The sequence below is a fragment of the Ranitomeya imitator genome, chromosome 1 (genome assembly GCF_032444005.1).
Source record: "Ranitomeya imitator isolate aRanImi1 chromosome 1, aRanImi1.pri, whole genome shotgun sequence".
Taxonomy (NCBI): domain Eukaryota; kingdom Metazoa; phylum Chordata; class Amphibia; order Anura; family Dendrobatidae; genus Ranitomeya; species Ranitomeya imitator.
Window position 1 is genome coordinate 868,334,294 of NC_091282.1, and position 17,640 is coordinate 868,351,933.

At 43.6% G+C, this 17,640-nt stretch overlaps 1 protein-coding gene across 1 annotated transcript in view; it reads right to left on the reverse strand.

Moving 5' to 3' along the window:
- Positions 1-15,760, reverse strand: part of HGSNAT (heparan-alpha-glucosaminide N-acetyltransferase) — a 77,355-nt gene extending 61,595 nt beyond the window's left edge. Inside the window, exons 1-3 of the mRNA XM_069742596.1 lie at positions 15,362-15,760; positions 8,062-8,174; positions 3,450-3,577 (exon numbers count right to left, since the gene is read on the reverse strand). Of these exons, the coding sequence (XP_069598697.1) occupies positions 3,450-3,577; positions 8,062-8,174; positions 15,362-15,479 (359 nt within the window). The 5' untranslated portion in view covers positions 15,480-15,760. The remainder of the gene's footprint in view (positions 1-3,449; positions 3,578-8,061; positions 8,175-15,361) is intronic.
- Positions 15,761-17,640: the final 1,880 nt, after the last annotated feature.

The following is a 17,640-nucleotide window of genomic DNA, read 5'->3' on the forward strand; positions in this document are numbered from 1 at the left end:
TATCTGTTGTAACCAGACTATAAGGGAGCGTGCAACACAAGTTCCGGCGATTGCCGGTTTTAACCCCCCTGCAGTTGCCTCCCAGGTATGCTTTAGGAACCCGTCCGCTTTTTTATCTAGAGGGTCTCTTAATACACCAGAGTCTTCTAAGGGAAGAGAAGACTTTTTAGAGGACCTGGCAACTGCACCATCAATTTTTGGAACTTTATCCCATATTTCCAAATCCTTCTCCTCAAAGGGATAACGTCTTTTAGAAGCCGAGGGCAGATTACCCGATTTTTCCGGCTTCCTCCACTCTCTTTCTATAAGGGTTTTTACCTTGGAATTCACAGGGAAAGTACGCTTTCTTTTTTCTTCTAAACCCCCAAACATAATGTCCTCCAGGGACTTGGCCGCTTTTTCATCTTTAAGGCCCATTGAAGCTCTAACGGCTTTTATTAATTTATCCGTGTTCTTAGTCAGAAAACACAGACGGCCCCCCTCATCGCTATCTGAAGAGGAGTTGGGGGATATAGAGGAAGAGTGGAAGGGAGATAACGGTTCTTCCTGATATTCCTCGTCAGACGGAGAGACATCAGAATCTAAAATAAGTTCAGGGTTCTTACTACCCTTTCTTTTAAGTGCCGATTTAACTGAGCCTTCCACTTCGGCCCTAATCATGGCTCTAAGACTAGAGGCAAAGTCAGGGGTCTCCTCCTGGATAGTCTTTTGGATACAATCCGCACAAAGACTTTTCTGCCACTGGGCTGTCAACGGAACTCTACAGAGGGCACATTCCTTGTTCTTAGACTTGTTGCTAGCCTTCCTCGGCGCCTGCCAAGCAAACAGAAAATGTAGCCCATTACCACCAGGGTGACATTCACGAAGATCACTCACCACCCGCTGACCATGAAGGGTACCGAATTCTGAGGCTGAATAGGAGCATGGACCAAATCCCTCCTAGACGCTGAGGAGTCCTGTGACCTCCGAGGGCGATTGCTACTCCTTCCACTGGAGCGGCCGCTCCCTTTAACACGTTGGTGGGCAGGTGAATCACCTGACCTGGGCTCATGCTGCTGCTGCTGTAAAGGCTGCTGCTGCTCCATAGTATTCTCCATCTCTGGAGAGCTTTAACGAAGTGAGCGGTGTTTCTATGTCACTTTACCCTTAAATAGGGTGAACCGCCGTGCTCCCCGCCTCTTCCGGTCCCTGATGATACGAGCTTCTCCCCCTCCTGAATCCCGCCGGGAAGCCTGGAACGATGCCGGTGATCAGAGCGATGGGCGCCGCCATCTTGGATCCGGCGCACGGCTCTGACGTCACGCAGGCACGCCCCTACCCAGCGTGTCTTGCACGCAACGCCAGCCGCGCGCCAGGAAGTTACTGCTCACAGAGGGGGAGAGCGGCGTGGGAGACACAGAAGGGCCCCAGGACCACGAACTGTGGCTGTTCCGACGCCTGCACGTGCGCCAGAGCCCGGAGGATCTGCGGACGGCGCTTCCAGCTTCCTGAAGGCCGGCATACAGGCGCCCTGCCTGTTCTTCCAGTGCCGGTACAGGAGTGGGTGAGTGGAACTTCTATCAACAAATACCGCCATGATGTTCAGCACAAGGGTTCCCATCAGGACAGGAAACCCAACTGAAGCGAGGGAGAGGTACCGCCCTTTTATTTCAGTAGGTTTCCTGTCCCGACTGGGCGGATCCCTCTCTCAGGTGTGCTGTCATGGGAGACGGGAAAAATGGTGATAGGGGAAAATATGTGTAAGTGGGTTGAGAGCTGGCTCAGGGATAGGAAACAAAGGGTGGTTATTAATGGAGCCCACTCGGACTGGGTAGCGGTTAGCAGTGGGATACCACAGGGGTCAGTATTGGGCCCTCTTCTTTTTAACATATTTATTAATGACCTTGTAGGGGGCATTCAGAGTAGAATTTCAATATTTGCAGATGACACTAAACTCTGCAGGGTAATCAATACAGGGGAGGACAATTTTATATTACAGGATGATTTATGTAAACTAGACGCTTGGGCTGATAAATGGCAAATGAGCTTTAATGGGGATAAATGTAAGGTCATGCACTTGGGTAGAAGTAATAAGATGTACTGTATAATTATGTGCTTAATTCTAAAACTCTGGGCAAAACCATCAATGAAAAAGACCTGGGTGTATGGGTGGATGACAAACTCATTCAGTGGCCAGTGTCAGGCAGCTGCTACAAAGGCAAATAAAATAATGGGATGCATTAAAAGAGGCATAGATGCTCATGAGGAGAACATAATTTTACCTCTATACAAGTCACTAGTTCGACCGCACTTAGACCAGAACTGTGCACAGTATTCTCCGGTGTATAAGAAAGACATAGATGAACTGGAGCGGGTGCAGAGAAGAGCGACCAAGGTTATTAGAGGACTGGGGGGTCTGCAATACCAAGATAGGTTATTACACTTGAGGCTATTTAGTTTGGAAAAACGAAGACTAAGGGGTGATCTTATTTTAATGTATAAATATATGAGGGGACAGTACAAAGACCTTTCTGATGATCTTTTTAATCATAGACCTGAAACAGGGACAAGGAGGCATCCTCTACGTTTGGAGGAAAAAAGGTTTAAGCATAATAACAGATGCAGATTCTTTACTGTAAGAGCAGTGAGACTATGGAACTCTCTGCCGTATGATGTTGTAATGAGTGATTCATTACTTAAATTTAAGAGGGGACTGGATACATTTCTGGAAAAGTATAATGTTACAGGGTATATACACTAGATTCCTTGATCCAGGGAACTAGTCTGATTGCCGTATGTGGAGTCGGGAAGGAATTTTTTTCCCCAATGTGGAGCTTACTCTTTGCCACATGGGTTTTTTTGCCTTCCTCTGGATCAACATGTTAGGGCATGTTAGGTTAGGCTAGGCTATGGGTTGAACTAGATGGACTTATAGTCTCCCTTCAACCTTAATAACTATGTAGTCTCCAGACCTGAACCCAATAGAAAAATCATTGGATGGAGCTGAAACTCAATGTTGCCCAGCAACAGCCCCAAACCTGAACGATCTGGAGAAGATCTGTATGGAGGAATGGGCCAAAATCCCTGCTGCAGTGTGTGCAAACTTGATCAAGAACTACAGGAAACATCTGTTCATGTACCAAATATTAAGTTCTGTTGTTCTATTGTTTCAAATACTTATTTCATGCAATAAAATGCTAATTATGTAAAAATCATACAATGTAATCTTCTGTATTTTTTTTTTTTTTTAAATTCTGTCTCACAATTGAAGTGTACCAATAATAATTACAGATCTAGCCATTCTTTGTAGGGAGTTAACGTGCAAAATTGGCAGTGTATCAAATTCTTATTTTCCTCACTGTATATATGCGCTATTATTCTAGTGAAAAGTAATCATTCAAAATATTTTTATTAATTCATTAGTTGGAAAAAGAAAAAGAAATTAGGAACAAGGGATATTAAAAACTCACCGACAAAGCTCTGTTCTCCCTGATGTGGCATTAATTTGTAGAGTCATTGGGTGCCGAGTGTCTACTACAGCCTCATCACTAGCATGCTCTATCCGATGGTCGGATATAGTTAAAGCCTGATAGAGGCACTAGCAAGAGGTGAAAAAGAAAAAGTCACCATAAGTATGTTAACTTAAGTACTTGCAATATCTTAAAGGGGTTTTCCCCGAGAAAACAACAACAACAAGTTTCACAGTTGGATTAGTTAAAAAAAAAAAAAAAAATGTTCCTGTGCTGAGATAATCTTATAAATGTTCCCCTGCTTTGCACAGTGTAATGGCTGTGTCGGACTGTGCAGGAACATGGTCTGATCATACCACATCTCCTGAACAGTGGAGGAAGTAGAAGAGAGGATACAGATAGGACAGCACAGGATCACAGCTGATTCTGTGAGTTAAAACATTGCTTAAAAACAGGCAGTGAAAGGTTTTGCCTCATAAAAGCGGTGATCACCTACTGTCCTGTCTGTATACTCTTTCCTCCTCTCCTTCCCAGGAGCTGTGGTATGATCAGACCATGTCCCTGTATACCAACGCTCCATCCACTAGTCAAAACCCTCATTTACATGTGTGTAATGTAATAAAGGATTGTTAGGCAGAGTATTTAGATATGTAAAACACAACTGCTGGTGTTCTAGGGGCACAGGGGACCCGACAGGTTCCTTCTAGAATAAAGTACATCCTTTATAATAATCGCCAGTTGGGATTTCGGCCGCTGTCCCCGAATCCCATAAGGCAGCCGCATCGTTACTACGCATGCACGGGAATAGCGATGATGTGTATGTCACTTGTGCCTGCGCAAAAATATAAAAATGCAGAGGGATGATATAGAACAGATCTGTTGGAAAGCGCAAACGGTGCGAGACGTGTCCATTGCTCCTGTCAGCACCACTAAGCATACACAGATGTTCATTTCACCGCACTCCCGATGCGATTGCATAGGGCCTATTTCTAGTTTTATAATAAAGTATAGAAACAATAAAATGTTATTTTTGTTTTACTCACTTATAGAGCACCATCCTATTCCAAGCGATTTATAGACATCACTGTTGTATCCACGATTCCCCAATATTGAGTCTTATACTAATTATTGATCAAAGTAGGCTCAAGGTGCAAAGGTGAGAGAAACACCCCACCATCACCATGGTGGTTAGCAGAAAGGCTGCATGTTAGATATATGGCACACTCTTGCACATGTCTGACACATACATCAAGTCTGCAGACATACGAATGTGAACCTGGCCTAAGGAAGAGGAGGACATGTTCACGAGCTTTATTACATTAGAGATGTGTAGACTGAACTATGGAGCTACCAGATAGTGCATAGCACAGCTGAACCCAAGATCAAAAACGAAATTAGCAAATACCCCGTAGTACATAAATAAATAGTAATAGGGTACTTCGTTAAACACTCAATCGGGACTCTTGTAGTTCACCTCAAAATGTGTCACTATTTGGCTCTAGCTCAAATATTTTGGGAGGTTTTTGGCCTAATTTTTTGAACTTCGTATAAACTGGGGCATGACTCCCCTTTTTGGGGGGTTATTTATTTTGTTTATATACAGGTCCTTCTCAAAAAATTAGCATATAGTGTTAAATTTCATTATTTACCATAATGTAATGATTACAATTAAACTTTCATATATTATAGATTCATTATCCACCAACTGAAATTTGTCAGGTCTTTTATTGTTTCAATACTGATGATTTTGGCATACAACTCCTGATAACCCAAAAAACCTGTCTCAATAAATTAGCATATTTCACCCATCCAATCAAATAAGTGTTTTTTAATAACAAACAAAAAAACCAACAAATAATAATGTTCAGTTATGCACTCAATACTTGGTCGGGAATCCTTTGGCAGAAATGACTGCTTCAATGCGGCGTGGCATGGAGGCAATCAGCCTGTGACACTGCTTAGATGTTATGGAGGCCCAGGATGCTTCAATAGCGGCCTTAAGCTCATCCAGAGTGTTGGGTCTTGCGTCTCTCAACTTTCTCTTCACAATATCCCACAGATTCTCTATGGGGTTCAGGTCAGGAGAGTTGGCAGGCCAATTGAGCACAGTAATACCATGGTCAGTAAACCATTTACCAGTGGTTTTGGCACTGTGAGCAGGTGCCAGGTCGTGCTGAAAAATGAAATCTTCATCTCCATAAAGCATTTCAGCCGATGGAAGCATGAAGTGCTCCAAAATCTCCTGATAGCTAGCTGCATTGACCCTGCCCTTGATGAAACACAGTGGACCAACACCAGCAGCTGACATGGCACCCCACACCATCACTGACTGTGGGTACTTGACACTGGACTTCAGGCATTTTGGCATTTCCTTCTCCCCAGTCTTCCTCCAGACTCTGGCACCTTGATTTCCGAATGACATGCAAAATTTGCTTTCATCAGAAAAAAGTACTTGGGACCACTTAGCAACAGTCCAGTGCTGCTTCTCTGTAGCTCAAAAGTGGCTTTACCTGGGGAATGCGGCACCTGTAGCCCATTTCCTGCACACGCCTGTGCACGGTGGCTCTGGATGTTTCCACACCAGACTCAGTCCACTGCTTCCTCAGGTTCCCCAAGGTCTGGAATCGGTCCTTCTCCACAATCTTCCTCAGGGTCCGGTCTCCTCTTCTCGTTGTACAGCGTTTTCTGCCACATTGTTTCCTTCCAACAGACTTACCATTGAGGTGCCTTGATACAGCACTCTGGGAACAGCCTATTTGTTGAGAAATTTCTTTCTGGGTCTTACCCTCTTGCTTGAGGGTGTCAATGATGGCCTTCTTGACATCTGTCAGGTCGCTAGTCTTAAGGTACCTTCACACATAACGATATTGTTAACGATATCGTTGCTATTTGTGACGTAGCAACGATATCGTTAATGAAATCGTTATGTGTGACAGCGACCAACGATCAGGCCCCTGCTGGGAGATCGTTGGTCGCTGAATAAAGTCCAGAACTTTATTTCGTCGCTGGACTCCCTGGAGACATCGCTGGATCGGCGTGTGTGACACCGATCCAGCGATGTCTTCACTGGTAACCAGGGTAAACATCAGGTAACTAAGCGCAGGGCCGCGCTTAGTAACCCGATGTTTACCCTTGTTACCATGCTAAAAGTAAAAAAAAACAAACAGTACATACTTACCTACAGCTGTCTGTCCTCCAGCGCTGTGCTCTGCACTCCTCCTGTACTGTCTGTGAGCCGGAAAGCAGAGCGGTGACGTCACCGCTCTGCTTTCCGGCTCCCAGACAGTACAGGAGGAGAGCAGAGAAGCAGAGCGCAGCGCTGGAGGACAGACAGCTGTAGGCAAGTATGTACTGTTTGTTTTTTTTTACTTTTAGCATGGTAACCAGGGTAAACATCGGGTTACTAAGCGCGGCCCTGCGCTTAGTTACCCGATGTTTACCCTGGTTACCGGCATCGTTGGTCGCTGGAGAGCGGTCTGTGTGACAGCTCTCCAGCGACCAAACAGCGACGCTGCAGCGATTCGGATCGTTGTCGGTATCGCTGCAGCGTCGCTAAATGTGAAGGGGCCTTTACCCATGATGGGGGTTTTGAGTAATGAACCAGGCAGGGAGTTTATAAAAGCCTCAGGTATCTTTTGCATGTGTTTAGAGTTAATTAGTTGATTCAGAAGATTAGGGTAATAGGTCGTTTAGAGAACCTTTTCTTGATATGCTAATTTATTGAGACAGGTTTTTTGGGTTATCAGGAGTTGTATGCCAAAATCATCAGTATTAAAACAATAAAAGACCTGACAAATTTCAGTTGGTGGATAATGAATCTATAATATATGAAAGTTTAATTGTAATCATTACATTATGGTAAATAATGAAATTTAACACTATATGCTAATTTTTTGAGAAGGACCTGTAGCTTTCCACGTGCAGGTGTCTGAACAGTCAGGACCCAGGTCCTATTCTGCCCTTATCTTTTTACGTCTGCCGATACATTGTAAGGTGAACTACAAGTTAGATACCATCCCGGTGGGGATACACCTTGCCACGGTGGGATGGCTTTTATATTTGTTTTTATAAAAATGACATTAACAAAGTACCCGATGTTATTTACATGTACTCAAACTATTTAATTATGATAGGGTATTTGCTCTTCTTTGTTAAATGGCCACAGTGTGAATGCACACCAATGAATTGCAGTTATACTAACAAATCTCTGGTTCAAATTTTTTTTTGCGTTTCAATAGTACAGCTGTAGTGTACCACGCTTTTAAGTCTTTATTTTGTGTGTTTTTTGCATAGTAATTTATCCCATACCCCCACATCAACATGATCTGAATTTTAAATTGCAGAGCAATCTCTTTTTTCATCCCTATTTCAGAAACGTCCAATCTTCCTATAATTTAGCATGCTTGATGAAATGGTTATATTTAACGCATCAGCTAAAGTTTTAGAAATAATCCTTAACACAGACAAAATGGCAAGGCCTAGACCACTTAGAGAAGTCTCCAATTCTCCGCTAGTTATCAATTACCAGTACATGTGACAGGTTTTGCAAAATCCAGACCAGCCATAAAAAAATAAAAAAAAAAATAAAAAAAAAACACCCACATATTTATACCTGGTAACACTGGTCAGAACGCCAATAAATAATAAAAGTCTCATGGGGCAACTCATTGTTGATTAACAGCAGAGCTTGGTCCATTTTTAGATGAGATGGTCTTTTTGAAATACCTGAAAGGAAAAAAAAAAGAAATTATAAAAAATTAACAGATAAAAAAAAAAAAAAAAAAAGTAACAACAAAAATAAAATGAATTTAAAACTATGTATATTGTAAGCAAATTTTGGTAAGATCTGGTAGAACCACTGTCATGGTCTCAATTTTCACAGGTGCATCGATAGGTCTGCTATGATCAGTTTTGTAATAGATTCTCAGTGATGCCTCTGCAATATAAATACGGTATATATTTTTGCACCCGGTATAATAATCCGCTACTGCAGCTACCCTAGATACAGTTCAAAATGTAACTGCAAAAACTAATTTCTGAAATGAGGAGGGGGTAAACCCACCGAGGTTTTAACTAGATCACACTTCAGGAAAATATGGCTGTTTTTTGGGGGGCTTTTAAAACACTACAAAAGATGATAGGCATCTTCCATCTGTGTTTTTTGGGTTCTCCATATTTATTTTACTTGTTTACATAGCACCATCATATTCCACAGCATTTTACAATCATTATCATGGCTGTCCTTATTGGGGCTCACAATCTAAATTCCCTATCAGTATGTCTTTGGAGTGTGGGAGGAACCCACGCAAACACGGGGAGAACATAAAGACTCCTTGTAGAGGTCATCCTTGGTGGGACTTGAACCCAGGACCCCAGCGTTGCTAAGCAACAGTGAGCACAAATGCTCATTACTTGAGTTTGCCTAGGGTGCTTGGTTATGCACAAAGTATCGCAGGTGCTCCAGAGACATGTTCGAGTCCTCACGGCCACATGTTTCATGGCTGTTGGCCACAAAGCATGCTGGATTAGGTGACAAACACGGGCAATCACCACATGTTTTGTGGCTATCTAATAGCCGGAAAACATGCTGCCGAGGGGACTCGAACATGTCACTGGAGCACCTGCGATACTTGGTGCATACCCGAGCACCCTAGGCAGACTCGAGTAACGAGCATTAGCGCTCATCACTAGTCAAATCACTTCTTTTCACCATTTTGTGTCTTGAAACTTAAAGCGGTTAAATGACAATTAAAAGACTTCCCATATAAATACGAAGTCATAGTTAAGTAAACAATGCATATGCTCATTCTTTGGTATGTATTCAAAGTGGACATCCCCTAAGGCAATTTTCACACGACCTGATATTTTTTGATACCACGAAAAAAATGGTATCGGAGAGATCAGTGTCCGTGTGTGTAATACTTGAGGCACATGTGTGGCAACCGTGTGCCACATCAGTACCACACGTACCAATGCCAGGGAAGCAGAGTTAGCACTGTTCCCCGGTGCCAGGTGCTGAAGACGGCTCTCTTCATTCTCCCCTGCCCTGCCGGCGAACAGTGTGAGCAGGGGAGAATGGCAAGAGTTATAATCACCTGATAACAGCGACAGCAGGCAGTGGCTGATGGGACTATTACTCCCATCAGCCTATACCTGCTGCCACTAATAACAGTGAGCAGTTATTCATCAGCTGTCGCCTGTGCTATAAAAAAAATAAAACAGCGTGGATTCTCCAGTATTTTGATAATCAGCCAGGCAAAACCAACAGCTGCAGACTGCAACCCTCAGCTGTCAGCAAGGCCAGTTATCAGGAATAGAGGGGTCTCCATGCTTTTTTTTTTTTAAATGTATTTAATTTTTTTTTTTTATTGAAATACGGCATGGGTTCCCCCCCTATTTTTGACAACCAGCCTTGCTAAAGCAGACAGCTGGGGGCTGGCATTCTCAGGCTGCTAAGGAGCCATGGATATTGACCCCCAGCCTAAAAATAACAGCCTGCAGCCACCCAGAAAAGGCACATCTATTAGATGCACCAATTCTGGCGCTTCTCACAGCTCTTCCCATTTGCACTGTAAAAGTGACAAATGAGGTTTATATTTGTGGGGTTGATGTCACCTTTGTATTGTCTGGTGACATCAAGCCCATGGCTTAGTAATGGAGAGGCTTCTATAACACACCTATCCATTACTAATCCCATAGTTATATTATTGTAAATAAACAGTCAGAATAAAGTCCTTAATTTGAAATAAAGGTTATATAAGGGTTAGCTGTTTTTTTATTTTTGTTTTATTACAGGAGACTTTGGCTTCAATGGAATGGGCGTTGAGTATAACAGTCTGTTATTTTTAAATAAAAATGGAAAAGTGTGTTTTGTTTTCAAATTAAGAACTTTATTCTCCCTGGCAGATTTCATTACAACTTTGTAAACAATTACTGCATATTTTATTAGTCATTACTAAATTAGTAGTATAAAAGATTGTTATTCTGGAAACTGAAGTACCAGTAAATCATTTCATCAGTGCTTTTACACTTTTTTTGGTCTAGTTTTGTGTGTGTTTTACATCACTTTTCCTGTTTGCACCATATTCATCTTTTCATTTGCGCATTTTTTAAAATCAAAGTCACTTTACGTGTTTGTTTTTTTATTTTACCATTTTATTTGGCGCTTTGGCGTTCCAGATGTTTTCACCCAATCATTTACAGCTTTTTGAAAAGTTGCAAAATGTTTGCACAAATGTAGTCCAGTCACCCCCACCAGGAATGATTTTCAGAAAACAGCAGCCGCCATTTTGTAGAATTTAGTGCAAAAAACAGCAACAAATATCATAAGAAAAAAAAAAAAAAAAGCAATTTTAAACCTCCCCCACACAAATGAAGATTCAGACCATAGACTTCACGCTGGTGACCCATCTAGCACATACAACAATGAAAAGCACGTGAGAAACAAAGCTCAACTGCTGCTATATCATATTAAAGGGACTCTGTCACCTGAATTTGGCGGGACTGGTTTTGGGTCATATGGGCGGAGTTTTCGGGTGTTTGATTCACCCTTTCCTTACCAGCTGGCTGCAATATTGGATTGAAGTTCATTCTCTGACCTCCATAGTACACGCCTGCGCAAAGCAATCTTGCCTTGTGCAGGCGTGTACTATGGAGGACAGAGAATGAACTTCAATCCAATATTGCAGCCAGCATGCAGCCAGCGGGTAAGGAAAGGGTGAATCAAACACCCGAAAACTCCGCCCATATGACCCAAAACCAGTCCCGCCAAATTCAGGTGACAGGTTCCCTTTAAATACCTTCTAAGATGCCAGATTTTTTCCATTGTTTAAAGTCTTCAGGGCATTGTTAGTATAAGATTTAGTAGTTGGTGCCCGCCAACTATCACACGTGATAGGACCTGGAAATTATCTTGCGTACATTTACTTAGTTTAAAGATATATGTGGCATCCTTTCCTTAGGAAAGTGATATGAAGAATGCAATGCATAGTGTAGGGGTTTGGATGAAAAAAAATATATAATAAAGTAGTAGGAGACTATTAGAGAGGTTCAGCCGCAATAAGGCAGTATGAGAAATACAACCATAAAAATGGGTCCACAATTCTATTCTAAAAAAGAATTCACCGTGAACATAATGACAAAAAAAAAGCCCTCAGCATCAGCTTGACATTTGTACTTCTATGGCCTTTATGTTGCACAAGTCCACAAATTTGGAAGGACTGGGTCCATACTATTGGTATATGGTGCATAATTAAAGAGTATTTCTAGCTGTAACAAATGGATTTATATTAGTAGGGTCATTAGATCCACACCGCAAGAGTAAGGCTGATGTTACACATCTGTGTTTTGTGGTCCAAGTACAGACTGATGAACTGAATGAAAACTGGTTTTCTGGACTAGACAGTCTCATAGGTCTATCTGTACGCAAGCCACAAAATACGGATGTGTGAATCAGTCTGAACGCTGTGTTGGTCTAGTTTACATAAAGTGGTTGTCCAGGTTTAACATCTTGATGACCTATCCTTGGTGTACATCATGGACATCCAGAACCTCACAGATTAGCTGGTATCTGCTCCTATGACAGCCAGATGTAAGCAAAGACCAGCTCTGCTCCATAAATTGTATAGAAGCCATTCCTGGGCATGGCACCTTTTCTCCTACTGAAGTGACAGTCAATGTGCAGTGCCTGTGAGCAATGTCCTGCCACCTTACATTGTTGACATCGACCCCCCTGCTGCTAATCGGTGCGGGTGACTGGTATCCGATCCACTATGATTAGATATTGTTGACCTACTTCATTGATATACCATATACAAAGTCCTCCTCACTCACCAACCCAAAAGCTGTACAAAGAATAGAGCCATGGGCCCAAACAAGCAAAAAGATCTCCAGCACCGTGATGTCTGTTAATATCTTGACTCAGCATTATTACACATCTACAAACATTATCTTAAGTAAGCATATAACTCAACCCCATTTTCCTACACTAAGGATGGGCAACACTCCACTAGATACCTGAACATACTGATCAAAAATTAGTTATTAAACTATATTGAGTCAAGAAGTGTCTTTTTTGATTAAAAAAAAGTATACCTTTAAACATGCATAAAATAAACACACATGATTAAAATAGTGCCTCTGAACCAAGAACAGTTTGTATGAAAGAGGTAAGCAAGGGTATCTATAGATATCCAAAAAGAATAAAATTTTCAAACTCCCTTTCATGAAATGCTGACCATGGACATTCAAAGTAACGTTCACATAATATCCTCACTCAATTCCTCAAAATGTATATGGGGATTTCCCTATCAGGTGAAGCAAACTGTGATTTTAAAGTACAAATGCATCAATACCCCCAGGAGGAATCAGTTGCGAAACGCGCGTCGGGGTTCTCGGAAGAATAGCGAGCTACCTGGCTACGCAGTCCTAAAACGCTATGTGGGCGCTAACTGGAGGAGAGTATGGAAGGGGCACCGACAGGACGGAAGTAGGGAGGGGGCAATTCGCAGCCGGACTGTGCCTGTCGCTGATTGGTCGCGGCCGCGACCAATCAACGACCCGGGATTTCCGTTACAGACAAACAGACGGAAGTACCATATAATATATATATATATATATATATATATATATATATATATATATATATATATATATATATATATATATATATATATATATATATATATATATATATAGAGAGAGAGACTTGGACATGGAGGTATTGATGCATTTGTACTTTAAAAAAAAAAAAAAAAAATCACAGTTTGCTTCACCCAATAGGGAAATCTCCATATAAATTTTGAGGAACTGAGTGAGGATATTATGTGAACGTTACTTTGAATGTCCATGGTCAGCATTTCATGAAAGGGAGTTTGTAAATTGTATTTTTTCTGGATATCTATAGATGCCCTTGCTTACCTCTTTCATACAAATTGTTCTTGGTTCAGAGGCACCATTTTAACTATGTGTTTATTTTATGCATGTTTAAATAAAGGTATAATTTTTAATCAAAAAAGAAAGACAATTCTTGACTTAATAAAGTTTAAATAACTAATTTTTGATCAGTATGTTCAAACATGATCCAAAGTCAGAAATAGTTTCTGATGCTTTTTGGATCACAACTGATCTATAGTATTAAACAATGACTAAGGATCACTGGCGATTGCAACAAGCCAATAACTCTACTTTTATGTCTTTGTCGGGATGATTTTTGTGGACATTTAAAAAAAAAAAAAAAATCTAAATTTTAATACGCATGCCAGTGCTGGAGATCTCCTTTCGTATGTCATTGATGTGTTAATCCCTGAAAAACCAGCCAACAAATTTTCATTCTGCCATGAGGCCTAGCATTTTATCTGACAGTGTGTAGAAAGTTGCTCTATTCTGTCTATTATCCTCCTCCATATCTTCTAGAGAGGCTCCTAACACGTGTGAACTGAGCCCAAGATACTTCACCTCAAATAAAACGTCTGAATATTACTCAATTTATTCTACCATAGAAACATTGAACAAGCCTCCTAAGGAGACAACCATGGGACACGTCATCCCTCATTACTAGATGAATGCGTGTCACTCATGTGAAAGGAGATTCAGCTCATGCAAAATACTCTGATGAAGTGCCCAGAAGATGGGGTGAAGGGGAGATAGATTGGCAGTAGAACATTTCATTTGTTTCTGGAAGCTGGAAACAAAGGGAGGTGGCCATCGTTATCCTATGACTGAGTGACCTTACTAAATAGATGTCCCCTCCAACATGGAATACACTGGATGACAAGTCACTTGGTGGTCAGATCCTGATGACAATTCGATGTCAGTAGGCACATCCTGACTGACTCTTTAAATCACCTGTCAAAGAAATTGGGATTTTGTTTGTTCCTTTAGACAGAAAAAGCAGGAAGATGTCCAACATTAAGAAAGAACCTGCATGGGTAACGTCACTGGCACAACACTACGAAGAACGTCTTACCCAAAGGGCTGTTGTAGAGCATCTAGCTGATGCAGCAAATGGAGCCGACTCGGAAGCCTGGTGAGGGCTGGTGGACACACATTGGAGATTTGGACTGAAACCATGTTCACCAGGAGTGGGTGATAAACACAGAAGTGGTGACGTGTTTCTGTACTTGTCCTCTGATTCAAAACCAGGAGAGGAATAATCAGAGGAAAAGTAGAATAGAAACAAGTCACCACCTCTGTGTTTATCACCCACTCCTGATTTTGGCTTATAAATACGGTCAATCTCTGCAAGGAGAAACGATACTTCTTGAGATACGGGAGGTAAAATACTGATCATGTGCATGTAGCCTACCAATGCTCCTTCTTTCATGGGTGATGATGACTTGAGTAAAGAAACAGTTGGGCAGGTTATCATCCTGCACAGAAAGGCACGTCAGCCCCTTGTACCCAAAGCAGAGTTGCAAAAAATAACAACACGCTCTACTAATCTACCAGTCATAACAGTCCAGTAAGTGACGCATCTGAAGCCGAGATGCTGAATACACTCCGAATGGCCTATTGCCCCACAGTGGGCTTCTGATCAGAACACCCTGGGACCTTCATGGTTAATTGCTCTCATTACCCTGCAGAGGGTCATTTTAACACAGCCTGATTGGTCTGCAGCAGGGTCACCTTTCTTTTGGTGTGTTACATATAGGATGGTCTCCAGGGGCAGATCAGGGGTACTATGTGTGACGGGTAGCCGGTAAGTGATGCTTTATTGCCCCCCAACCTACCGCCCTTTTGCTGCATTATTTTGTGACCCCCGCCCAACAAAAGTAGCCAAATGTCCTTTACTTCATATTACCCAACTGAAACCTCATGGCCCCAGGGGCTTCACCTCTGCAGTAGAGTCTGCGGGGGTCCTGCACAATGTGTCCCCTCATCAGGGGCAGGCATGTTCTGTGGGCAGCACTTACCGTCTGCGTGCTGCCTGCCGCCGGTGGAGCCAGTGCAGCTGACCAGCAGGACGAGGCTCAGGGCGGACACCAGGCACAGGCATTGGGCAGAGGCACAGGTGGGCCACGCCAACCCCATCCTCCTGCTGTCACCGCTGCTCTCCTCACTCGTGGGCTTCTTCCACCGCTTCTTCCGCCTTCCCCTCCGTTTTCTGACTTCCTCCCTGTTTTCCAGGGTTTTCCCGGTGAGAGGTGCCCGCCACCGAAGCCGAGAGTGCCGCGGTACACGCGCTGTGAGCGGGCGTCCTCTCTGAGTCCCCGGATTACAAGCTGCCGGTCTCCGGTGCTCTCCCTAGCGCATTACTGCCTGCCCGGCCGCTGTCATCCTCATAGCGTGACACGTCTACCTCGCTCCACCTTAAGTCACAAGCTCGTCCTGGGGCTGCCGCAGCCGGGGATCGCCCAGCGGCCAATCACAGATCACTAACAGCGGGGGCGGGTGACATACTAACCAATCATTGAAGACCTAATGACGTCATATGGTACACGGCTGCTTTATAAGGTGGAGACGATGGATTTATTGAGCTCTCTCAGTACAATAATAATAATGGGGGGGGGGGCAGGCAGAAGTTGCTGGACCTCGTACCTTGTATCTGCCGCTCACCACATGAAAGAACAGCATAGTTTTCAGAATCTAGCAATGTTCCCACATGTGAGTGCAGCCTGCTGCCAAGAAGTAGAGAACACTAGAAGGCACATAAGGAAATAATGGGGACAAGCAACTTCCAATTAGGTCTACAGATTTTCGGAAGAACATCCCTTTCTGAAACTCTTAGGCCGGCGTCACACTAAAGAGTTTTACGGACGTATGAGAGGCGCAAAAACAACGCATTGCACACGGACCAATGATTCCCTATGGGGCAGCTCCTATCTGCCGTATATTTCTCGGCTGTATTTTACGGGCTGAGAAAATCACAGCATGCTGCGATTGTCCGCTTATTGCGCAAAAAATCCACCAATGAAAGTCTATGGGTGCGAGAAAAATACGGATTACACACGGACCACACGTGTGACTTGCGAGAAATACGCACCGGTGTTCTATAGAAAAGTTGGCAATTCAGTGCGGTGTTCAGTATAATCACACTGACAGGTTAGACTAGAATAGAGAAAATAAATGTCTACACGTAGAATAGGTTGATACAGGGTCGGACTGGCCGACCGGGACACCGTGAAATGCCTGGTGGGCCCCGCCCCAGAGAGGAGGTGAAAAAAAAAAAGGACGCAGGCCCTTTAAAGGGAACCTGTCACCTGAATTTGGCGGGCCCTTTTTTCAGTCCAATGGGCGGTCTTTTCGGGGCTTTTATTCACCCCTTCCTTTCCCGCTGGCCACACGCTGGCCGCAATATTGTCGAAGTTGATTCGCTTTCCTCCGTAGAACACGAACGTGCAAGGCAATCTTGCCTTGCGCATGCGTAGTATGCTTTGCCCAACTGCGGGCAAAGCCTTAAAGCATTAGTGCGCATGCGTCGGCGCACTATGTCCCGGAACACAGCAAAATACTTCCGGGACATAGTGCGCCGGCGCATGCGCACTAATGCTTTTCGGCTTTGCCCGCAGTTGAGCAAAGCATACTGCACGTGCGCATGGCAAGATTGCTTTGCGCACGCGTGTTCTACGGAGGAAAGTGAATCAACTTCAAGACAATATTGCGGCCAGCGGGAAAGGAAGGGGTGAATAAAAGACCCGAAAACACCGCCCATCGGACCGAAAAAAGGGCCCGCCAAATTAAGGTGACAGCTTCCCTTTAAATCTTCAGGCGGCGCCGACCGCCACCATGACCAGGGCCGGCAAACCCAGGTAAGCGCTGGCATCGGGCCCCCTTCTAATACTCACCTTTCCTCGTTCCGGCGGCAGCTGCAGACGTCTTCAGCTCCCTCTGACTCTGCGATGTCTTAGGGCAGAGGGTGCGATGATGTAATAACTGCGCGATCAGCCTCTCTGTCCTTTGCGTTGCAGAGCAGGAGAGAAGCTGAAAACACTGCTGCTGCCGCCGGAACGAGGAGAGGTGAGGATTTTACTTTTTTTTTTTTAATGTTTTTTTCTATGGGCCCCATAGTAATGTGTGGAGGAGCCGGGGAAGGGGGGGGGGGCATAATGCTGTGTGGAGGAGTGGGGTCCCATAATACTGAATGGAGGACCTGGGGGGCATAATACCATGTGGATGAGCGTGGGGTCCATAATACTGTGTGGAGGAGCTGGGGGGGCATAATACCATGTGGAGGGGCGGCGTCCCATAATAA